We start from the raw sequence: 25,668 nt of genomic DNA, 5'->3' as shown, positions 1-25,668 counted from the left end.
CAACTGCTTTGCAGAAACGGTCCTCCAGATTGTCAATGTTATGAATGCTGTGTTTTCAAAAGTTCTAAACTTATTTCCTTAGAATCTGCTTTTTAAACTAAACTCCATTTCAGCATGGGGACTGAAACTGAAATAGTTAATAGTTCTAACACTGCTTCTATGTGTCACCGAGAAAATCTTTTGAAAAATAAAAAATCCAATAAATAAGCAGTTGTTTTACTTGCTCTACATGTTATATACGTATACATGTGTACATTCACATGTATATATATATATTTTTATATATGTATAAAATTAGTTTGATCCTTTTCAAAGGATTGGTTGTATGGAGTCAAGTATATATGCACAAAAACAAGAAGAAACATACTTCACACATAGTATATGAAATACATAATTGTATTCATTGTATTCAGGGTCATCTCTGAGATTCTCAGAGCTAAGCCATTGAGGCATGTAATTAAAAGACTTTGATATGTCTGGCTATATCATTAACATTAGGAAAAAATTTGCAGAAGATTTAAACACTGACTTCTCATGGAGTAACTTTTTAAAACGTAAGTATACTGTCTATTACTAATACAAAATTAAGGAAAATATATTGAATTAGACAAAAAAACTGAGTTACAAAGTCTTAAAATTTACTTTTGGAGCATCAAGCTTTTGCTTTTACTAGTCATAAAGCTATGAATTTAGCAACTCAAATCAGAATGTGTTTTTATAAGTAAATTGTATTATTTGTTTAGTTATAGCAAATAATGTTGCTTATAAGTATTGCTTATTTTATACATTTTTATTATGTTAAAATATTGAAACAGACTTAATAAAACAAAATAATAATATAAGGTAACATTGTTATATGAACAGCAGTCCTCGGCAAATTGAAAAATAGACCATGACTTAAATTATTTTTAATTCCAATTATATAGATCTTTGATTACAGCTTGGAAATGTCTGACACTGCATGTATATGGCAACATTTTAATTTTATAAGACAGAACGTTCAGATGGAAAAAGAATTTTATGGTTGGTGCTGTAGTGCTAATGGTAGAAGAGTACTATAAACATTATTGCCAGATTTAAATCAAATATGTACTAGTACTAATAAATGCAAAGTATTTTTATGCTTGTCTGATGTTTTAAGGTGCATTAAATGAAACGTATTTGACTCATTCCTATGTAAATGTACATGAATTAATAAATGAATCTGAAAAATCATCTGGATAATTTAAGAAGTCTCTTACATAGTAACATTTATATTTACTAATTCAATTCATGATGAAAATTAATAAGTCAAGAATATAGAAAAAAAAGAAGAGCCCATTTAAAAATTTTGCCAATCACTTCCTCTTAATTTTTTATTCTTCTCAGCATAAAACACCTATTAATTGTAGAGTTCATTTGACACCCTATCATAAGCCCTGTGATATCTCTGTGCTAGTGTTTCATAGTTAAACTATTATTTTGTTACTTGGCTTTTCATATGTGTTGCACATTTGGAACTTTCTAACTGGGATCTCCATAAAGGCAGGGACTGTGTGCTGTGTTTCTTACTGTATTCTAACAAATGTAGTAGACGTGAAAGAAATAATACTGGATTTTTTGTTTTATTCTGAAATTGATGGCAAGTAGTTTTAAAATAATGCAATTAAACACATACAGGAACATTGAATCTAATTTTAAGAATACTAACAATGATGGAGTGCTTTATAAATGATCCAAAATACTTTGTTTAAATATGAAATTGTGGAGCCTTAATACTAGTGTACAGAATAGCTTGAAAACTAACTTTTTCCTTAGATAATAAAGCATTTTAGTGCTCTTACAAGCGTTACCATGAGCTCTGGCAGAGTTAACTGCTTACTTTCTTGGGCTTCCTTATGTCTTTCCTACTGCATTTGGTATACATGATCCTTATCATATTGTGGTGTATTTGTCCGTTCATAGGTTTTTCTGCTTTTTGGCAGGATTTAGGTCTTATATATCTTTGTTATGAATGTTCCTGGCAAAGACTCTGACCCAGTGTTAGGTATTCATTAAATTTCTTCTGAATGCTTGAATGAAAGGATGCTGGCCATCAGGGATATATTAAATTAGCGGGTTGTTCACTCTATCCTAGTTCCTCTTACCTAGTCAAGGGCATCTCCTGAGGAACTGTCCCTTCTTTCTCCTGCAGCATCAGTTTTTCCCTTTCTACCCAGTGATTCCCATTGAAATCAAACCATGCTGTAACTTCTCCAATCTTAAAAAAATAAAAAAACAATGGTCTTCACCCCCAAACTGCCATCCGACTAGCACTTTCTTTATTTCTCTGCTCCCATATACAGAAAAACTCCTAAAAGCCTCATTTATAACCTCAGTCTCCAGTTCCTCTCCTCTTTTTTTTCTAGTTTTATTGAGGTATGATTGACAAATAAAAATGTTATATATTAAGGGTGTACAACATGATTTTGAAGGTATACAATGTGATGATCTAATATTCACATACACTGTGAACTGATTACCACAATCGAGTTAATAATTTCTTTACCTCACATAGTTACCATTTTTGTGTTATGTGTGAGGTAAGAACATGAAAGAGCTACTCTTGGCAAATTTCAAGTATACAATGGAAAACATTGTGGAGGTTCCTCAAAAAATTCAAAATAGAACTACCCTATGGCCTGGGAAACCTACTTCTGGGTATATATCCAAAGGAAAGGAAATCAGTAACTTGAACAGATGTCTGTGCTCCCATGCTCACTGCAGCATTGTTCACAATAGCCAAGATATGAAAACAACCTAAGTGTCTATCAGTGGACAAATGGCTACAGAAGATGTGGTACATATACACAATGGAATATTACTCAGCCAGAAAAAGAAGGAAATCCTGCCATTTGTGACAACATGGATGAACCTGGAGGACACTGTACTGAAGTGAAATAAGCCAGACACAGAAAGACAAAAATGCTTTCTGTATGGTCTCACTTAGATGACCTCCTCTCTCTCAAACCTTCTTCAGTTAAGCTCTTGCCCCTGTAACTCCACCAAAACTGCTCTTGTCAAGGTCATTAGGATAGTGCCTCCATGTTTCTAAATTCAAAAGACAACTCTCAGAACTCGACTTTTATGATCTGTTTGCAGCATTTGACACAGAGTATTACTACCATTTGAAACACTTTCTTCCCCTGGCACCTGGGACTCTGCCCTCCTTTGGTTTTCCCCTTTTCCTAAATTCATAGACAAATCCTTCAGAACTAAGCAAAAATGTCATCTCTTCAGGGATACTTTCTTTGACCTCTGAATTTTAGGTCAGATTTCTCTGTGTTTGTTCTCATTTTCTCTTGTATTTTTTCTTCATAGCATACCAGTTATAGTCAAATCAGTATTTATTTACTTAGTTGCTTAAATTCTGTCCCCCTTCTAGAATCTAGAATGTAAATTTCATTGGGGGAAGAGAAACGACTCTGCTTAGTGTGCCATCTCCAGCACTTAGCGTGTAGTGCCTTAAACATAGTAATACTCAATATTTGTTGACTGATTACTTGCTAAGAAAGTAAACAAGGGACCTTCCTCATATGCTGGACCAAAAGAGTCCAAGCTATACTGTTAAGTTTCCATTTTCACTGTTTCCTTCTCCTTCCTTCCTGTCAACCTTCTGCTCCATTCCCTCTCACTTCCCCTCCCTCCCTCCCTCTCTTGCTTTGTTCTAAGGTAGCATGTCAACCTGACCAACCTCCTTCACATTTCTAACCAATTGAACCTTAGAGAGATGTTTGGTAATCAAGTCAGAAGTAGAAGTCCTGCCTCCCGATTTCTTATCTAGAAACATTCCAATATTGAGCTACTCATGATCTCTTGAAAACTACTGAATTGCTGCCTTTTTCAACTATCTGCCCCTCCCATTTTTAACTTTTCCCCAAAACATGTCAAAATCATTAAGTTTCAGGGTGACAAACAGCACCTGAGAAGCAATCTTCTCTCTTAACAATTGCCAAAGAGTTGGAAAAAAAAAAAGACTGCAGAGAAGGTTCTCAAGTCATATATACCCTCTAATTGTCACAAAAAAGCTTTCTCTTGAGTCTGGGGAGAAAATAATATATACATACACACATCTGTTCTGAATATTTTAGCCAGTATTTTGATGAAAATGAGTGCATAGTAAGGAATGTTAAGCTATACGCCCATCAAACTCCCCACATACCAGACAGAAAAATTACTTTCAGAGAGTTGACTGCATTTCTAGGAAAACATCCTGAGGTTATTTAAGGTAAAGAATCACACATTTAAAGAGGAATAAAACTGGATTAAATGGAAAGTCAGTAATTTTTTAAGGATAAAGGCAACATATCTGGATCTAATAAAGTAAGAATGGTTACTTTGATCTTTAGGGTCATATTTTTTAAATTTCATTTTTGGATAAAAGGGACAGGGAATAATTGGCTTGAAACATCACAAGGTGATGATTATTTAAATATTGGATTTAATGCCTTATAATAATTAAATAAAATATAAACCCAAAGATTATTAACTTGAAATCTTTTTACTTTCATTAATAGAGAACAAAAACAAAGTCTCATTTCAAAGAATAAGCTACATTTTGTGCATGTTCCTATTCCTTTCTAAAAGTGATGTAAACTTTAAATGGGGAGTAACAAAAATTGTTGGAAAATATCTTGAACTGCATCAAAAATTATGTGGAACTTTTTAACACTGGATTCCAAGGCTCATTATATTTGAAACCAAATTACCTTTTGTAAACATTCTACTGAGAAAACTAATGTTCAATACACACTGGAGCTTGGAAAGACAGGTTTTTCTTAGTTGAAACGTTGCCACTGTGCATACAGACAATTCTTCTATGTTAGACAGTTGTGGGAGGACTGGGAAGGATTCAGATGGTTTAATACTAAGTGGCAAAAGAGTTCTGGGCCCTCCTCTGAAGGCTCTGCTGGGTAAAAAAATGAGCTATGAAAAAAGACGTTTGTCCCTTGCCGTGCTAAGCAGTAATATAGTTGTGGGAAAGAGAGATGACAGGGGTATATAAATATATTTTTGGTTAAAAATACCCCATTTTTCAAAGTTAAAGAACTACAAATTAAAGTGATTCTTTTTTTAAAAATCTTGGTAAAGCAGTGTCTTGAAGATTTTATTAACAAGTGTTAAGACAGTCACTCTCAGGAAAAGTGAAAAAGAATGATTAAGACTATCAACTGAAGACTCGTTTGAAATAAAATAACATCTTGTAATAACTTTATAATTCCTTTTACATATTTTTTGCTTTGGCATCATATTAGTCAGTGAAGCTAGCAAGAAAAGTAGAGATGAGAAACTTCAGACACACCGAAGTTAATTTCTTTGGATTTCACCAATAAGCAGTGTTAGAGTCAGCCCATGAATATAGACTTTCAACTTTCTCTCCCAGTGCTTTTTTCACTACATCAAATTGCCATAGTGATGAATTGAAGACCATTGTATTACACAAAAATTCAATTCATTTTTCTTCAAAAGTAATTTAATGACATGTATGATTCCTGCTTTGTTTTCAGTGTCCTCCCAGCCAGCTTGCAGCTCTTGCAAAAAATTCTAAAGGGTTAGGTGAAGAACTGATGGAGGACTGGAACATAAACTATGGCTCTGACTTGGTATAAGTTGTCCATTGCCTTAACGAAGATGGAAAATAAACTGATTTGACATGATGTGTTACTTATAAAACAATGCTAGGTTATCATATGTATGCTTTTAAATGGCAATCAGTGTACAATTTTTAGTCACCTCTTCTGTAACAAGATTCGACATAATACTTGATATTTCCTATCCCCAGGAATCTATTTCCTCCATGATTTCTGGAAAATTGTTTTGTGGTGATACCAGTAATTTTACAAGAAGCCTGGAGTATAAAACACCATGCACTGATCTTCCCCATTAGTATTTATTACTTTAGTTTGGACTTTTGTCACAAACAAGATTTACTCCAGAATATGGCTTCTCTGCAAGATAAAAACGAAGATGGCATTCAATAAGACATCTTCTGAGGCAGGCTTCAACTCAAGAACAGAGACTTTCCAAATGCTTACCTGTAAGTCAGCTATTTGGAAATTAAAACTCAAATAAATTTTATCATTGGCATATAAGCCTTTAAGAGGAGCTGCAAAAGTTTATTTCAGTATTTTCCAAAATATATTACAAAGAACAGTAATTCTATTGGAAGGTTAATCAGTATTTTGTGACTGAAACTAAAAAAAGATGGAATATACAAGTACATTTGAGAAACAATAAACCACCCCCAAACAGCAAGACCTTCAAGGCCTTAGTATGCTAATGTGCACTTATTAATCTCCAAGAGGGGACTACAATATGAGGGCTTCCCAATCTTATTTAACCACATAACCTCTTTCCTTTACAAAGATTTTCCTTCAGAACTAGTGATCTGAGGAACATATTTAGGAAAATACTGGATCTTTAAGCCACACTGGCATTTGGAAACTGATACTAATCACTCTAATTTTATCTGCCATTTGTTACATATGTTTCCCATGGGGAAAAATGCATTCTGATTTCAACTAGGGACAATGGTTCTCCTCCTGCTCCAGTTGATGTCATGATCAGGTTTTCTAGTAGAGAGCAGGGTAGGTCATCCCAGAAACTCAACCTTATACTACTTCTGCCCAGAGAATATGTTAAATGTTTGTAAATGTAGGTCTATCTTCCGAGGGCAATAACTTCCCAGATTCTTTGAATCAAAAAAAAGGTAACTGGCCGTGTGTCATACAAGGGCTCTAATACCTGCTTCTGCATTGTATTCGCCTGTAGTTGATTCTTCTTAAGGTAGCTAGGGTTTTTCAACAGTAGCACGCTTGACACTGTGTGCTGGATCATCCTTTATTGTTGGGAGCTATCCTGTTTGTTGTAGGGTGTTCAGTAGCATCCTGAGCCTCTACCCAACAGATGCCAGGCACACCTCCACCCCAAGTTATTACCAACTACAAATGTTCCCAGAAAGTGCCAAATGTCCCCTGGGGGGCAATACTGACCCTATTTGAAAATCACCGAGTTAGACTGTTTCTATTCTTGGCTTTCCCATTTCGTCTTCAGGGGAAGCACTACTTCACCTAGTTCGTATCTTTCTGTTGATTAATTCATTTGAAGAGTTGCATTTTTTTCCTCTGATAGTTGCTTCAGCTTTGTTAATTTAGTTTCTTAATCATTTTCCACTTTATCCGTACCTTAATACTCTGACTTTATTAGAAGTTCCTTTTTGTTCATCTTAGTGTTTGTTTCTTGTCAGGTTTCATTTCCTGAGAATCTCCAACTATTTTATTTATTATACATATTATTTCCCACCTTGTCTTTTTAGCAACTAATCTTAAACTTTAAAGACGTGTGGAGTCTGAATTGTTTTCAGAATTCTGATGCTGAGAGGTTATAAGCAGGCCTTTCTGCCCAGCATAAGAGCTAGTGATTCCTCTAAGACAACTTAAAAGAAGACTTGAATCAGGGCAGTTTCTAGTAGTACTAGCTATTTGAGTGTTCTTCCTTCTACTTTTCAAAACCAAACCAAAAGAAATGGACAAACTTGACTCATATTTCTTTTATTTGTTATTATTCAATACCTGGCTGTTGGGTAGGTAGAGGGACCAAACCGAGGGAATACTTTCAGCTCTTTTGTCTTTTGCTAAATCCTTCCACAGGGAGAGAAGGAAGTGTTAATTTGATCCATCAGCACTTGACAATCTTTGGGACATTGTTATTTACAAGCAATAGTAATTTATGATGTCTTTTAGGCATGATTTCTTGAGCATTTCCTATGAGGCAAGAACAGTGCTAAGTAACATAAGTGACATACATTATCTCATTTAATCCTCATAAAAACATTGTGACTAGTATTGTTATCCCATTTTATAGATGAGGAAACAAAAACGTAGTGAGGTGAAGGCTCAAGTTTGAAGCCAATCAGTTATAAAAGGCTAAGCTGTAACACCAAATTCAGGTCTGACCTGAATTCATACTCATGTTCTGCTATTTCTATCAGTAAAATTATACAAATTTAGGAAGAGTGCCTTCCTTAGAGGATTACTCTAATTTTTACATTAGGAACAGGCTATTTTCCATGACAAAATTTTGCTGAACTACTTTTCCATCAGTTACATGGTCCTTTATCACTATCAGCGTGATGTTCAAAATTACTTTGTGAAGCTAACCAACATGCAGTCTTTATGAAATGCATTAAGTCCAAAGGAATAAGAATTCCTATGAGTATTGTATACATCTCATATTTCTGCATTTTTGATTCACTAATTTCTATTTTTATGGTTGGTTCTGTTTTGAAAGTGGTACATTTTATTTGAACACAGAAATTTCCTGTGGTTAGAATCCCATTTTCTTTTCTCTCTCTCAGAGCTGATGAAGGGCAGCTGAACTTTTACCTGATAAGGAAGATAATTTATATTAAAAGTCACAGGAAGGACAGCAGGCTTGTATTTGGAAATAAAGAAGTGTGAATGTAGTATCTATACTTGATCCTTTAAGAAGTGTTTTAAATAATGCCATTGATTATAGTGTAGGTGCCCAAAATATAAAATGAGGTGGTACAACAAAGAGAAAGGCAATGTCAAAGTATAAGAGACCTACCAACCAACCAACTTTTAAATGTATCATTTAAAATGTGACAAAAAACAACATCACTGCCCTTCATCATGCTATTATAAGTCATTTCAAGCCATTTGTTATTCATATGGATGAAAGGGACATGATATTTGGTTTTCTCTTGGTTCAGGTATTATGTTACAGAAATTAATTTTCTTCAATGCACAATGTGTACAAATAACATTTATGAGAAGCATTTCTAAAATACCAGCTTTGCATTCATTCAAGTGCTTTTTGTGAGGTCTTGGATTTTCAATAAATCAGAAAAAGTCTGGATTCCTTCAAACCAATACTATACTGTGATATGACTGTAAAAAATGTTTTCTTCCTATTCTTATAAAATATGACCACTCATGGCCACAAGGGACTCAGCTAACTGTGTCTACCTTTTCGCAGGTTTCTATGTATAGAAATGTGCTATGATGGAATAGCAAGGGCAAGAAGTCTGTGAACAGCAAAAAGGGAAAGGTGATGAGAAACATTACCATTTTGAAAATTTGCCAAGCAACTGATCACACCAGATTTGAACTTCTGCCTTTGAAGCATGGGCAGATGAGGCCAAAGAAAGTGATTTAATGCTACTCTTTCCCCTCTTCTTATTTTCACATTAAAGTTTCTTTTTTTATTGAACTATTTATTCACATCTTATTCTTCAAAGAATTTTAAATGGCCGACATTATTATTTACATGTTGAGATCTCTAAGTTCTTTCATTGTTTTTTCAGCTTTATTGAGATATATTGACAATAAATATTGTATATATTTAAGGTGTACAATGTGATGATTTGATATGTGTATACACTGTGTAGAGATTACCACAATCAAGCTATTTAACACATCCATAACCTCACATAGTTATGCCTCCCTTTTTTTGTGGTGAGAACACTTAAAATCTATTATCTTAGCAGCATTAACATTCTATTTAATGACAACTTAGCACATACTGGGCACTTCCTAGGCAATTTACAATGCATTGTTATTAAACTCCCACAAAAAGTCTATGAAGCAGACATTATCATCTTCATTTAACAAATGAGGTCACTGTAGTAATTAGTTCAAAGATGAGATTACCAAGTATGGCAGATGCCACAGCTAATGCTAGCAACCACTAATCTAGGTTACTTCCCCTACTCTGTGTTTCCAGAAATTATTTTTGTTTACTTTTTAGGAAAGTAAAACCTATGTTATGCTCTCTGATTTAAAAAGACATAACACATTGTTACTAATATTACCCCTCAATTTAGCCAGTTCTTCCTAAGGTCTGTCAGGGCCATGTCTAGGTAAATGCATGTTTATTACAGTGCCAGTAAATACAAAACAACATGTAAGAACATACAAAATTAGAACAAGTTATGTTTGCCTGAAATCAAATGCTTGATTTTGGAAGAAATAATGCAATTTTTGGAAATTATTTCAATACAATTTAGCAAATTATTTTCATCACATTTATTTAGCAAGTACCACTGCCATAGTCAACAAATATCAATGCGTACTTAATCCCAGGTCTACCACTTACTAGTTAGGTAAACTATTTAATCCATCTGTAAAGTAAGGATACTACCAGTATCTACAAGGTTGTCGTGAGGATCAAGTGGGTTAATGCCTTTTAAATGCTTAGAACAGTGCCTGGCACATACAAAAGCTCAACAGGTATTGTTTACTTGTTTTCTAGAAAGGCTACCCATTGTCTATCCATATTGTATTTGTCTAATAGCTTAGGGTGAATAATTGTCCTTTTAACTGACTCTTAGCAATGACTAGTGGGTCCATGATATAAAATGAGAACGTTGGTTAAACAATATATTTTAAAGCTCCCTTCTATTTACATGACTTTGCAGGCAGACTCTGGGTCTTCAGCTCGTGGGCTACTGCATTACTTTGTTCACACATCCCTACTTACCTAAAGTGACTGCAATGTATCTCTTTATTTGTTTCTTCCCTCTGGGTTACGACTGCTTTCCACGAAGGATTTATGTTTTATTCTCCTTTGCATCCCCCACTTTCTGGCTGACATTATGTACACAACAACTATTAGCTGAATTAGTTAACAAATGAATTAATCTTTGGGAAAACTTGGGCCACAAATTCATGTGTGTGACAGGCAGGTTTTATTATTTAAGATTTGATTTTAATAAGGTAAATACACTGAACTTCTAGCTACCTGGAACAACCAGGGAATTTCCCCTGAAGTATCTGTAAGTATCTTAATTGAAGTTCAGATTCTATTTCAGGCTCAAAAATGTTTTTAAAAAACTTTCACGATCAAAAGTTAAAGTACTTTTTTTCACCTCTTTATCCTCTTTTAAGCATATATATATATTTTTTCTTCCTAAATTGTTTATAAAAATATATCAAATACCTGCAGATATCTAAATTTTCTAAAATTTAAATAGTATTTTATTTTATTGGGAGAGATGATTTGTAGAACATAATGGCACTAGGTGTTTTAACTGTAGTCTGAAGGGAATAAATTCATAGCCATTCAAGTAAGAACCTAGTAAACATATTTTTAATAAAACCATCAGTAACCAGCTTCATCTGGTGATTATATTTTCCTCTTAAACATTATTAACTACTTCAACATAAGGAGAAAATAGCCCACAAATTCTGGGATATAAAAAAAGAGTTGATATACATTACTACCTATCCAATAATAGGTAGTCAATAAGTATTTGTGCAATGAATGAGTAAAAATAAAATTCTTATGTAATGGGGCACGGGTAGTGATAACAAAAATATCACTCTATACTACAGAGTACAGGCCTCTATACTACAGAGATTTACAACATAATAGGGGAGAAAAGCAAAGATGTAAATACCTTCAAATTATGACAGTTCAAAATAAGTGCCACCATAGTGTAATCGAGGAGCTATTCTAAAAAATATATAGTTACTTATCCTTATGATAAAAAAACACGTATAGAGAATAATACAGAGTAAAATAAGTATGGTTCCTATTCTTAAGGATTATTTTGGGCAAAACTTTTCATACATAATTATTACCAAAGAACTATAAGGAAATAAGTCATGTGTTAAAAAGGTATGTGGAGAGGGGCGGAAGATGGCGGCGTGAGTAGAGCAGCGGAAATCTCCTCCCAAAACAACATATATCTATGAAAATATAACAAAGACAACCCTTCCTAGAATAAAGACCAGAGGACACAGGACAATATCCAGACCACATCCACACCTGAGAGAACCCAGCGCCTCGCGAAGGGGGTAAGATACAAGCCCCGGCCCCGCGGGAGCCAAGCGCCCCTCCCCCCAGCTCGCGGCGGGAGAAGAGCAGGCAGAGCGGGAGGGAGACGGAGCCCAGGGCTGCCGAGCACCCAGCCCCAGCCATCCGGGCCAGAGTGTAGGGCCCTCGATACTGGGAAAACAGGGCAGCAAGAACAGTGAGCAGGCACTGGAGGCTGGGCGACAGAGGACATAAGAAAAGCGCGCGACCATTTTTTTTTTTGCTTTTTTGCTGCTTTGTTTTGGCGAGCGCTGTTTGGAAGTCTTAAAGGGACAGGGACCCCAATATTAGGGAAACAGGGCAGAAAGACCGGTGAGCAGAGGCCTGAGGCTGGCACCGGAGAATAAAGAAAAACGAACGACCACCTTTTTTTTTTTTTAAATAAAAATTTTTTTTTTTTTTTAATTAAAAAAATTTTTTTTTTCTTGTTTTTTTTTGTGGTCGTTGTTTTGTTTTGGCGGGTGCTTTTTGGAAGTCTTAAAGGGGCAGGGCGGGCCACTTAATCCAGAGGTAGGGAATCCGGGACCTCTGGGCACCCTAACCCCTGGGCTGCAGGGAGCAGGGAGGCCCCTTACGGAGATAAATAGCCTCCCAGCAGCTCCTGCTCCAACGCGACTCCACCATTTTGGAGTAGCTGCCCGAGCCAGGCCACGCCCACAGCAACAGCGGAGATTAACTCCATAGCAGCCGGGCAGGAAGCAGAAACCCTGTCTGCGCGCAGCTGCGCAGCACAAGCCACTAGAGGCCGCTGTTCTCCCAGGAGAGGAGGGCCACAAACCAACAAGAAAGGAAGTCCTTCCAGCCGTCACTCGTCCCAGTTCTGCAGACTATTCCTATCACCATGAAAAGGCAAAGCTACAGGCAGACAAAGATCACAGAGACAACACCAGAGAAGGAGACAGACCTAACCAGTCTTCCTGACAAAGAATTCAAAATAAGAATCATAAACATGCTGACAGAGATGCAGAGAAATACGCAAGAAAAATGGGATGAAGTCCGGAAAGAGATCACAGATGCCAGAAAGGAGATTGCAGAAATGAAACAAACTCTGGAAGGGTTTATAAGCAGAATGGATAGAATGCAAGAGGCCATTGATGGAATTGAAATCAGAGAACAGGAACGCATGGAAGCTGACATAGAGAGAGACAAAAGGATCTCCAGGAATGAAACAATATTAAGAGAACTGTGTGACCAATCTAAAAGGAGCAATATCCGTATTATAGGGGTCCCAGAAGAAGAAGAGAGAGGCAAAGAGATGGAAAGTATCTTAGAAGAAATAATTGCTGAAAACTTCCCCACACTGGGGGAGGAAGTAATCAAACAGACCACGGAAATACACAGAACCCCCAACAGAAAGGATCCAAGAAGGGCAACACCAAGACACATAATAATTAAAATGGCAAAGATCAAGGACAAGGAAAGAGTGTTAAAGGCAGCTAGAGAGAAAAAGGTCACCTATAAAGGGAAACCCATCAGGCTAACGTCAGATTTCTCAACAGAAACCCTACAGGCCAGAAGAGAATGGCATGATATATTTAATACAATGAAACAGAAGGGCCTTGAACCAAGGATACTGTATCCAGCACGACTATCATTCAAATATGACGGTGGGATTAAACAATTCCCAGACAAACAAAAGCTGAGGGAATTTGCTTTCCACAAACCACCTCTACAGAACATCTTACAGGGACTGCTCTAGATGGGAGCACTCCTAGAAGGAGCACAGCACAAAACACCCAACATATGAAGAATCGAGGAGGAGGAACAAGAAGGGAGAGAAGAAAAGAATCTCCAGACAGTGTATATAACAGCTCAATAAGCGAGCTAAGTTAGGCAGTAAGATACTAAAGAGGCTAACCTTGAACCTTTGGTAACCACGAATTTAAAGCCTGCAATGGCAATAAGTACATATCTTTCAATAGTCACCCTAAATGTTAATGGGTTGAATGCACCAATCAAAAGACACAGAGTAACAGAATGGATAAAAAAGCAAGACCCATCTATATGCTGCTTACAAGAAACTCACCTCAAACCCAAAGACATGTACAGACTAAAAGTCAAGGGATGGAAAAACATATTTCAAGCAAACAACAGTGAGAAGAAAGCAGGGGTTGCAGTACTAATATCAGACAAAATAGACTTCAAAACAAAGAAAGTAACAAGAGATAAAGAAGGACACTACATAATGATAAAGGGCTCAGTCAAACAAGAGGATATAACCATTCTAAATATATATGCACCCAACACAGGAGCACCAGCATATGTGAAACAAATACTAACAGAACTAAAGGGGGATATAGACTGCAATGCATTCATTCTAGGAGACTTCAACACACCACTCACCCCAAAGGATAGATCCACTGGGCAGAAAATAAGTAAGGACACGGAAGCACTGAAAAACACAGTAGAGCAGATGGACCTAATAGACATCTATAGAACTCTACATCCAAAAGCAGCGGGATATACATTCTTCTCAAGTGCACATGGAACATTCTCCAGAATAGACCACATACTAGGCCACAAAAAGAGCCTCAGAAAATTCCAAAAGATTGAAATCCTACCAACCAACTTTTCAGACCACAAAGGCATTAAACTAGAAATAAACTGTACAAAGAAAGCAAAGAGGCTCACGAACACATGGAGGCTTAACAACATGCTCCTAAACAATCAATGGATCAATGACCAAATCAAAATGGAGATCCAGCAATATATGGAAACAAATGACAACAACAACACTAAGCCCCAACTTCTGTGGGACACAGCAAAAGCAGTCTTAAGAGGAAAGTATATAGCATTCCAAGCATATTTAAAAAAGGAAGAGCAATCCCAAATGAATGGTCTAATGTCACAATTATCGAAATTGGAAAAAGAAGAACAGATGAGGCCTAAGGTCAGCAGAAGGAGGGACATAATAAAGATCAGAGAAGAAATAAATAAAATTGAGAAGAATAAAACAATAGCAAAAATCAATGAAACCAAGAGCTGGTTCTTCGAGAAAATAAACAAAATAGATAAGCCTCTAGCCAGACTTATTAAGAAGAAAAGAGAGTCAACACAAATCAACAGTATCAGAAACGAGAAAGGAAAAATCACGACGGACCCCACGGAAATGCAAAGAATTATTGGAGAATACTATGAAAACCTATATGCTAACAAGCTGGGAAACCTAGGAGAAGTGGACAACTTCCTAGAAAAATATAATCTTCCAAGATTGACCCAGGAAGAAACAGAAAATCTAAACAGACCATTTACCAGCAATGAAATTGAAGAGGTAATCAAAAAACTACCAAAGAACAAAATCCCCGGGCCAGATGGATTTACCTCGGAATTTTATCAGACATACAGGGAAGACATAATACCCATTCTCCTTAAAGTCTTCCAAAAAATAGAGGAGGAGGGGATACTCCCAAACTCATTCTATGAAGCTAACATCACCCTAATAGCAAAACCAGGCAAAGACCCCACCAAAAAAGAAAACTACAGACCAATATCCCTGATGAACGTAGATGCAAAAATACTCAACAAAATATTAGCAAACCGAATTCAAAAATATATCAAAAGGATCATACACCATGACCAAGTGGGATTCATTCCAGGGATGCAAGGATGGTACAACATTCGAAAGTCCATCAACATCATCCACCACATCAACAAAAAGAAAGACAAAAACCACATGATCATCTCAATAGATGCTGAAAAAGCATTTGACAAAGTTCAACATCCATTCATGTTAAAAACTCTCAGCAAAATGGGAATAGAGGGCAAGTACCTCAACATAATAAAGGCCATCTATGATAAACCCACAGCCAACATTATATTGAACAGCGAGAAGCTGAAAGCATTTCCTCTGAGATCGGGAACTAGACAGGGATGCCCACTCTCTCCACTGTTATTTAACATAGTACTGGAGGTCCTAGCCACGGCAATCAGACAAAATAAAGAAATACAAGGAATCCAGATTGGTAAAGAAGAAGTTAAACTGTCACTATTTGCAGATGACATGATACTGTACATAAAAAACCCTAAAGACTCCACCCCAAAACTACTAGAACTGATATCGGAATACAGCAAAGTTGCAGGATACAAAATCAACACACAGAAATCTGTGGCTTTCCTATATACTAACAATGAACCAACAGAGAGAGAAATCAGGAAAACAACTCCATTCACAATTGCATCAAAAAAAATAAAATACCTAGGAATAAACCTAACCAAAGAAGTGAAAGACTTATACTCTGAAAACTACAAGTCACTCTTAAGAGAAATTAAAGGGGACACTAACAGATGGAAACTCATCCCATGCTCGTGGCTAGGAAGAATTAATATCGTCAAAATGGCCATCCTGCCCAAAGCAATATACAGATTTGATGCAATCCCTATGAAACTACCAGCAACATTCTTCAATGAACTGGAACAAATAATTCAAAAATTCATATGCAAACACCAAAGACCCCGAATAGCCAAAGCAATCCTGAGAAAGAAGAATAAAGTAGGGGGGATCTCACTCCCCAACTTCAAGCTCTACTATAAAGCCATAGTAATCAAGACAATTTGGTATTGGCACAAGAGCAGAGCCACAGACCAATGGAACAGACTAGAGAATCCAGACATTAACCCAGACATATATGGTCAATTAATATTTGATAAAGGAGCCATGGACATACAATGGCGAAATGACAGTCTCTTCAACAGGTGGTGCTGGCAAAACTGGACAGCTACATGTAGGAGAATGAAACTGGACCATTGTCTGACCCCATATACAAAAGTAAACTCAAAATGGATCAAAGACCTGAACGTAAGCCATGAAACCATTAAACTCCTGGAAGAAAACATAGGCGAAAACCTCTTAGACATAAACATGAGTGACCTCTTCTTGAACATATCTCCCCGGGCAAGGAAAACAACAGCAAAAATGAGTAAGTGGGACTATATTAAGCTGAAAAGCTTCTGTACAGCAAAAGACACCATCAATAGAACAAGAAGGATCCCTACAGTATGGGAGAATATATTTGAAAATGACACATCCGATAAAGGCTTGACGTCCAGAATATATAAGGAGCTCTCACGCCTCAACAAACAAAAAACAAATAACCCAATTAAAAAATGGGCAGAGGAACTGAACAGACAGTTCTCCAAAAAAGAAATACAGATGGCCAACAGACACATGAAAAGGTGCTCCACATCGCTAATTATCAGAGAAATGCAAATTAAAACTACAATGAGGTATCACCTCACACCAGTAAGGATGGCTGCCATCCAAAAGACAAACAACAACAAATGTTGGCGAGGCTGTGGAGAAAGGGGAACCCTCCTACACTGCTGGTGGGAATGTAAGTTAGTTCAACCATTGTGGAAAGCAGTATGGAGGTACATCAAAATGCTCAAAACAGACTTACCATTTGACCCAGGAATTGCACTCCTAGGAATTTACCCTAAGAATGCAGCAATCAAGTTTGAGAAAGACAGATGCACCCCTATGTTTATTGCAGCACTATTTACAATAGCCAAGAATTGGAAGCAACCTAAATGTCCATCAATAGATGAATGGATAAAGAAGATGTGGTACATATACACAATGGAATACTACTCAGCTATAAGAAAAGGGCAAATCCAATCATTTGCAGCAACATGGATGGAGCTGGAGGGTATTATGCTCAGTGAAACAAGCCAAGCGGAGAAAGAGAAATACCAAATGATTTCACTTATCTGTGGAATATAAGAACAAAGGAAAAACTGAAGGAACAAAACAGCAGCAGAATCACAGAACTCAAGAATGGACTAACAGGTACCAAAGGGAAAGGGACTGGGGAGGATGGGTGGGTAGGGAGGGATAAGGGGGGGAGAAGTAGGGGGGTATTAAGACTAACATGCATGGGGGGGTAGGAGAAAAGGGAGGGCTGTACAACACAGAGAAGGCAAGTAGTGATTCTACAACATTTTGCTATGCTGATGGACAGTGACTGTAAAGGGGTTTATAGGGGAGACCTGGTATAGGGGAGAGCCTAGTAAACATAATATTCGTCATGTAAGTGTAGATTAGTGATAGAAAAAAAAAAAAAAAAAGGGCAGTTCCTGTGTGGTAACCTCCAACGAGTTCTACACAAGGGTATAAAGGGCATATAAAAGTGTAGGCAAAGGGTCTGTTTGTGTTTATACAGAGGATCAAAGCCTAATTGGGCTACCCCGAAAATGAACTAAGATACGATATGAAAAAGAACTTCCAACATCTGCACCCTCTGGAAGACTCATGCCAGAAGATGATCATCAAAAAACCCCAACAAAGATCCACGCACTGCTACAGCTGTAGATGCACTCATCCCACCAGTTCCTGGACCTGCCATGGGAATGAGGAAGGAGATATCTAAGCTGGCCTGTGCATACAGTAAAACAGCAAAATTGGACTGGATCTATACTGTTGGAACTCAACCAAGAATTTGGAGAAGTGCAAATTGTAGCGCTCCAAAGTCTTACAACTACAAACTATTTATTGTTAAAAGAACATATGGCATGTGAACAGTCCCCAGGAATGGGTTGTTTTAATTTGTCTGATTTCTCTCAGACTGTTCAAGTTCATTTGGACAATATCCACCATATCATAGATAAGTTTTCACAAATGCCTAAGGTGCCTAACTGGTTTTCTTGGTTTCACTGCAGATGGCTGGTAATTACAGATATGCTTTGGTTATGTAACTATACTCCTATTATGTTAATGTGTGTGTGCAATTTAAGTAGTAGCTTAAAACCTATACATGCTGAAGTTACTCTACAAGAAGATATATCAAAGAAATAATCAATCTTCCCATGTTTTCTTCCGCCTGCTACTTCTATAGCTTTTCTTCTTCCTTCCTAATTACAACCCTTAAATAGAATTCGTGCCTCATATCAAATTTACCGAGTATCATAATTCTTCCAAGTGGTAAAGATACCTCAAGACAAATGCTGGGCATAGAAGCCACAGGGCATAAATATGCAAAGAAGTAAAAAGCTAACTTTTTCAAACAATAAGGCTTCTCTCTCACTTACCAACTTCACATTTCCCTGTATGGCCCCGGAAGATGACTGGTTAGCCAGAGACGGGTAAGATTCCTCAAGGGAGGAACAACCTAAGACAGGCACAGTCGCAGGGGGGCCATCAGGTGAGAAATTGGGGATCAACAGAGGTGAGGCTTAGAACCTCACCCCCCCGTTCTGAGAGAAATCTTCTGCATACGTGGATGTTTTATTGCCCTGGTCTAGCTTGGATTAACACATAGTCTACAGGCACACACCTGATCATCTACATGTGCTCTCTTACAACACTAAACTATGTTTTCTACCTTTATCTTGTATCTACCTACCACTTCAGCATTTTATTAAAAATAATAATAATAAAGAGAGAAATGTGGTATCCACATATAAATCAAGTATAAAAACCAAATGAGTATTCATATTTGAACTGACTGTTTATAGTTCATAATGCATGAGCAAAACCGAAAGTTTCTGTGATGACTGCCCTTGTACTGTTCACTATGTAACTTATTCATTATGTAAGAATTTGTTCTACATGTAAAAACTTGTTTGTTATGCCTCAGAAGATTGGAGACTGACAAAAATTAGGCTTGGGGTGGAATAATGATTGTGCATTGAGCATTGACTCCCCTATACAGAATTTTATTGTCGTTAACAACCATTTGATCAATAAATATGAGAGATGCCCTCACAAAAAAAAAAGGACAGACTTCCAATGGTAAAATAAATTAGTAACCGGGATGTAATGTATAGCATAAGGAATATAGTCAAGATATTGTAACAGCCTGGTAGGGTGATAGCTGGAACCTAGAATTATGTATATAAATGTTCTACCACTGTGTTGTACACTTGAAACTCATGTAATGTAATACTGTGTGTCAACTACCCTTCAATAAAAAATAATTATTAATAAAAAAAAAAAAATATATTAAAAAAAAAAAAAAAAAAAAAAAAAAAAAGGTATGTGACGACAAATCTTTTGGGAGCACAGGAGGGAGGCATATGGCCATGGTGGACAAGGGGAGCAGGTGGGAAGAAAATGTTAAAGACAATTTTCCTTCTGCTCAGCTCCCACTGATCAAGTCTGAACTAATCAGCAAGCATCCTGTCCTTCCCCAAAGCATCAGCTGTTCACTAAAAATGAGTAGTTTGGAAACTGGAAAGGGAGGAGTATAGACTTCTGATTAAATCCATTCATTCCTACAAAAGAACCATAGGGTTTAATACTTTAACTTTAGCCAACTATATTTGAAAATCATTCAGACACACTATGTCAATTTTGAGTATTTGTGACTGGGTTACTTTCTCAGTCATACATTGAAAAACTGGAGTCAAAGGTTAAGAATCCTAGGGATACAGTAACTCTGCTTTAAATATACTATGTCCTTCTATTTAAAATCCACTTCCACTCAAATTTTGCAGCTTCTTAAAAAATACAAAAATTGAGGTAAGATTTCCTCCAAAAAAGTCTGTCTAAAGATTTTTTAAATCCCTGTGGAATAAGGAGATAATTTTATTTTAAATAAGTCATGTTAACAGTAAATATTCATATTTTAAAAAAGGGAAAACCCTTAAATTACTCTAATTTTGCAATAGGTGGCATACAAAGTGATTCAAAGAGGTTGCCATAAATCATTAATAAGCCAAAATGCTACCTAATATTCTTGTTTATCTTTGGTAACTTTAGAATAATTTTTAATGTCATGCCTCATATTGTTGAAATTCTGCTTAGAAGCACACGACAGACACAGATCAATTATAAAGATTCAAAAGCTACCAAGTAATTTCGTAACCCAAATCCTATGAAAAGAAATTGAGATTCTCATGCCAGACATAAGCAGTTATGTCAATTTAAGAAAAGAACTCTTACCATAAGTCGGGGTGCTTTCTCGTCTTCCTTGACTGCTTGATCTTCCTTTTTCATATTCATAGCAATACAAGACAGTATCTTCCTCAACAATATTAAACCTCTTTCGATATTCCTGATCCAGAAATGAATTTGGCGATTCAGAACCCTTATGTACTGGCTTGCCCACCATGTGTCCTCTGAGGTCTTCACAAGGAAGGTTTCCTTTTTCATCTCTGAAGAAAGGGTAGAGTAAAGGAGGAGGATGTAGAAAAGTGTTAGGGTGGTAAAATGGCAGAGAGGCTCTAAAATAGTCATAATATTCTTCCCATACAATATAATTTCTGATCTTGCCAAGCTTTCTTTGAGGTTTATAAGGCAATTTTTATTCATTACTATTTTGCAGAAAAAAATGCTGAGGCTCAGAGAGGTTAAATGACTTGTCTAAAAGTCATACAACTAATAAACAACAGGGCTAGACACGGGCCATGGATCTTCTAACTCCTGCTCTAGCCCATTTTCACTGTACTGTGTCATCTCAAGAAAACCATCTTAGCACATAAATTGCTTTTAGTGCTCAAGAGAGTAGGTATAAGTTGACAATGTTAACCATACAGCTTTCTTCTGGCACGTTACCTAGTTGATTCATAGTGATACCTGCACTGCTTAAAAACAAAGATGTGTTTAAGAACTACTACCTATGTAAGGATACTGTGGCCATAAGAACCAAATTAACACTATGTAAACTGGTATTGTAAGAATTTCAAATGGCATGTTAATAATTTAAAATAAACCCTAATGAAACAATCTCAGTATTTAAACTCTATGTATCTCACTTAATAGTAAAAATATGTATCAAGAGAACTCAGTTTAAATGGATATGTCAAAATTACATTATACATCAGCAACATTTCTTATGGAGAAACCTGATAAAAACAGTTTAAGGATGGGATTTAAGATGATAGCAAGTGCATTTTTTTTCTTCCATAGGATTCTAAAGATAAAAATCTCTTATAATTGATGGGATCTCTAAAATTATTACTCTCATAGTATTATTCACATAGCCCAAGAGGTTAGGCCCATAAGTGGTACTTTGGTAGAAACACTCCATTTAGGATTGATTAAAACTGAACCTGATTTATTTTATATGTTTCACTGACTGGCTATAAAAGTTTTGTTAGAAAAACTTGTCTTTTAGAATATGACTGTGAATTTTTCCCATGTGGGTCATTAATTTTATTTCTTCCTTGTCCTTAACAATTTCCAGCTCTACCCTAAACAGTACCATGAACGCTATCAAACCAGATTAAAATTTAATTTTATGTTAAGTGCCAAGACTGAAATCCTAAATCAACAGACTAAACTGAATAATATGACAGATAAAAAGAACAGATTTTTAATTGAAATATTAGATCTTATAAAATAGTGATGAGCTATAAATCTAATGTCAATTCCAAAATATGAGTTTTGGTTTAGCAAAAATACTAATACTTCTATATGATAGTATACTATACTTCTATATCTGTATGCAAATGTCTAGATTAGGTTAGCCCAAGTGCACAGAATTATATTCTTATTATTTGAAATATGCAGAAAGTAGTAAATAATATTCTGAATCAGCAAGCCATTTAATGGATTTAACTCATCATGAAGTGAGGTTGACACTTACATTGCTATTCACTCTTTTATTTTTGTATTGCTTTTTACCAAACTGTATCTATATAGAGTTAGTTCTTAGGCAATATGAAGAAAATAAAACATAAAATCACAATAGAATTTTATTTTCAGCTAGCTAAAAACTCTTCCTGAACAAACTGCCTGGTACTTTTTGTCTGTTAGTCCTCTAAAAAGAAATTGACATTGTGATTAGCTCGCAAACAGCCCTAATGAACTGGTAGCACAGGTGTAAGTTTTGGCCTATCTATAAATGGGCAGATTTTTCTATCAGGCCTGTGACATGAAGGTTAATGCAGCTGAGATCAGAGGGTGTTTCAGCCCTGGTTAATTCACTACCCTCTGTTTATATGGACACACCCTGTGGCAGAAAATTGGAAGACTTGGTATTGCTTACTCTATAATGATATGAAGGAGGGGCCTTATACCAACAAAGAAGATGTATTAAACACATCTATAAGGAAATCACTCAAATAAAGTTGAATTAAGAAAAGCAAAAACCCCAAACTTTGCAGTAGAGTGAATTGATAATGTAGTGTGCATATAAATAGGTGTGCATTTGTGTATACCTATGTGTGTGTGCCTGTGTATGTGCTCACATCACGAGTCCCTGAATTACTTACTGTACTAATTCATTTCAGCTGTAAAGATCTTTAAAAGAACTTTTTTTAATGCTATACATCTATACAAGAATGTAATAAATCTATACTTGCTCTTAAAGGATTAAAGGGAACAAATGAAAAGTTAGAGCACTGCTTTAGTGGACTTTCTTTATATTTAATAGCTCACAGTAAAATTAGTAAGAGAAACTAGTGTTTAAATTCCTCTATTGTGCAAAGCCCTACAAATTCTTGATTTCCATCATGGAAAAAATCTGGTTCAATATAAAAATGCACTATATACTATTACAATGAAACTGTGTATAGTCATAAGACATATAATAAAAAACTGACCAAATTTACCAACTTCACATAGATGAGTGTTTTCTTATTTAGAGAAAAAGGCACTTTTGTGACCAAATTTATTTTCTGGAGTAAACATGTTCAAAGAATTGTGATCACATTTAAAAAAAACTCTACCTACTTCTACAACTGGCCCTACTATTTTTTGTTTTTTTTTTTAAAGATGAGAAAGCTTTTAAAACTTTTAATTACAAATCAACATCAAAATGCCTATCTTACATAAACAAAAAATTTTAATATAGGAAAAAAAATGTTCAGATGAGTTAAATTATGTGAATTACATTCATCCTCAAAATGAGAAAATAGAAAAAAATTGCCAAGGCTGTATCTATGAAAAGAATGATAACCACAAAAAGCTTTATGGCTATAATTGCAAGTCAAACCAGAAAATGCAGATAATTTATACAAAGCTGTGGCACATGGACTGCTCTGACTGTGCTATATCAAATGATTATGACTACATAACTAATAATTTTACTCAAAATGTATTTAGAATGTTCTGTTGAATCACACACTAGACTAAGAATCAGCTAAAGTGAGTAATACAGTCTAATTACGAATGTTACTGAAAAGTATGGATCTTTCAAGCAAGAATGACCACACAAGTACTACTATGTTGATACTTCAACTTCTTACATTCTCCAGTGTTCTTAAATACCATGTTCAAGTTTTCTGTTGACTTCAGTATATTGCCTTAGTTACATCTGCACCACTCAGAAGACAGAACCGGATCATCTGATCCCTTTGTATTCTGAAGTGTATTTTAAATACTTCTGTTTAGGAAACTATAGCAAGTTGCTCCATACTCACAAGAAAAGGAAAGTACATAAAAACTGCAGAGATTTGATAAAAATAATCTTCTAATATTTATCTGTACATGTGGCTCTTTGAAAAATAAGGCCTCTTAAGTAATCACTTTGACTGATATAAAAATCTCTCCAATTAAAGTGAAAACAAAAGAGTCACTTCCTATTTGAAACACACACGCTCTTAGTGAACCTCATGCAAGTGTACTCAGAAAGTCTGGCACTGTCTTAATGGAATTAAAATGCAACTTGTGTTTGATGAGGATATTGAATGGATTTGTACATCTGATTGTAAATTTAACATGAGACAGTAAATTGTATATTAGAAAGATTTGTGAACTACGAGCTTAGTAAATCATATTTCCTTGTAAACCACATTTCCACAGCTAAATTTAATTCCCCAAAATAAGAGCTAAAATATTTATAAAACTGAGTACAGTTTTACTAGATAACAGTGCAGTATTTGCAGACATGCCACGTTGTCATGCAGCATTTAGATTGTAAAATATCAGTACCATTATATCTAAAAGAATGAAATTTTTGGCATATTAAAGCAAAGAAAAGTGAAAATTAATTAAAACAAAGAATTTCGGTTATTTTATATGCTAAAGAAATTTAATATTAAGTGTAGCTTTTTGAAAACAAGATATAAACTGTTCAAATGACTGCTCAACTAATAAAAACTGCATCATATTCTTTGGTATTAATTTTCCCTATTTAGTGCTGGCCCTTGTCCACAATTTGTGTTTTCCACAAGGCTGGATATAAGAATGCTATTGGACAGAATGAACTATGGCTTAAAGTTGTATTCCTCCACACCTGCCAGGAATTTCAAACAAAAATCTGGATGAAATGGAGATACAGCTGCAAGAACTGTAAAAAACAGACTTTAAAGGCAATTCACGCTTTTGCGAACTCTACTTTCTGAAAGTAATGTTAATGAATTAATCCAGTGGAAACTGTAGATACAGAGGTATTAGAGGGAGAAATACTCTCCATCATTATTTAAAAAACCCTCATTACATACCTTTATGAAGAAATAATTACTTTCCTATGATATTAGATAATAGTTACAAGAAATTTGGTGTACAGTATTTAATACAAATTATTGTTATTAACTAAAATGCATTCTGTATAATGCAATGATTTTCCAGAATATGTTCAGAATTCCTAACTGAGAATGTACTCAAGGTGTTTCTTGAGAATTTACTTCACAGTTTACATGTGGTTGGACTATTTTTTAGAGAAAACCTCCCTAGAACAACATGAGAGTTAGTTTTATACCTGGGAATATATGGCTCTGCAGGAGGAGGGGGGATGTAGAGATCCTGGAGGGCAGAACTGTCCCTTTTGGTGGGTGTACTGATGGTGCTGGAAGGCGTGGCAACGCTGCTTGTGGGACTTCTAGGTATAAGAGGCTGGTTAAAATGAAAAAGAAAATACATACACACACAAACAACACAAACAACAACAACAACAACAACGACACATAGTTATCATTTTAAAATGATCT

General features: G+C 35.7%; 1 protein-coding gene across 5 annotated transcripts in view; it reads right to left on the bottom strand.

Moving 5' to 3' along the window:
- Positions 1-25,668, bottom strand: part of CNKSR2 (connector enhancer of kinase suppressor of Ras 2) — a 257,408-nt gene that overhangs the window by 78,256 nt on the left and 153,484 nt on the right. For all 5 annotated transcript variants that reach the window (XM_036912833.2, XM_036912835.2, XM_036912832.2 and 2 more), the window contains 2 exons: positions 25,440-25,573; positions 20,738-20,949 (listed from right to left, as the gene is read on the bottom strand). In XM_036912833.2, the coding sequence (XP_036768728.1) occupies positions 20,738-20,949; positions 25,440-25,573 (346 nt within the window). The remainder of the gene's footprint in view (positions 1-20,737; positions 20,950-25,439; positions 25,574-25,668) is intronic.

Source organism: Manis pentadactyla, chromosome X (assembly GCF_030020395.1).
Source record: "Manis pentadactyla isolate mManPen7 chromosome X, mManPen7.hap1, whole genome shotgun sequence".
NCBI classification, from domain to species: Eukaryota; Metazoa; Chordata; class Mammalia; order Pholidota; family Manidae; genus Manis; species Manis pentadactyla.
Note: the sequence above shows the minus strand (reverse complement) of the source record. Positions and strands in the feature narration are given on the sequence as shown.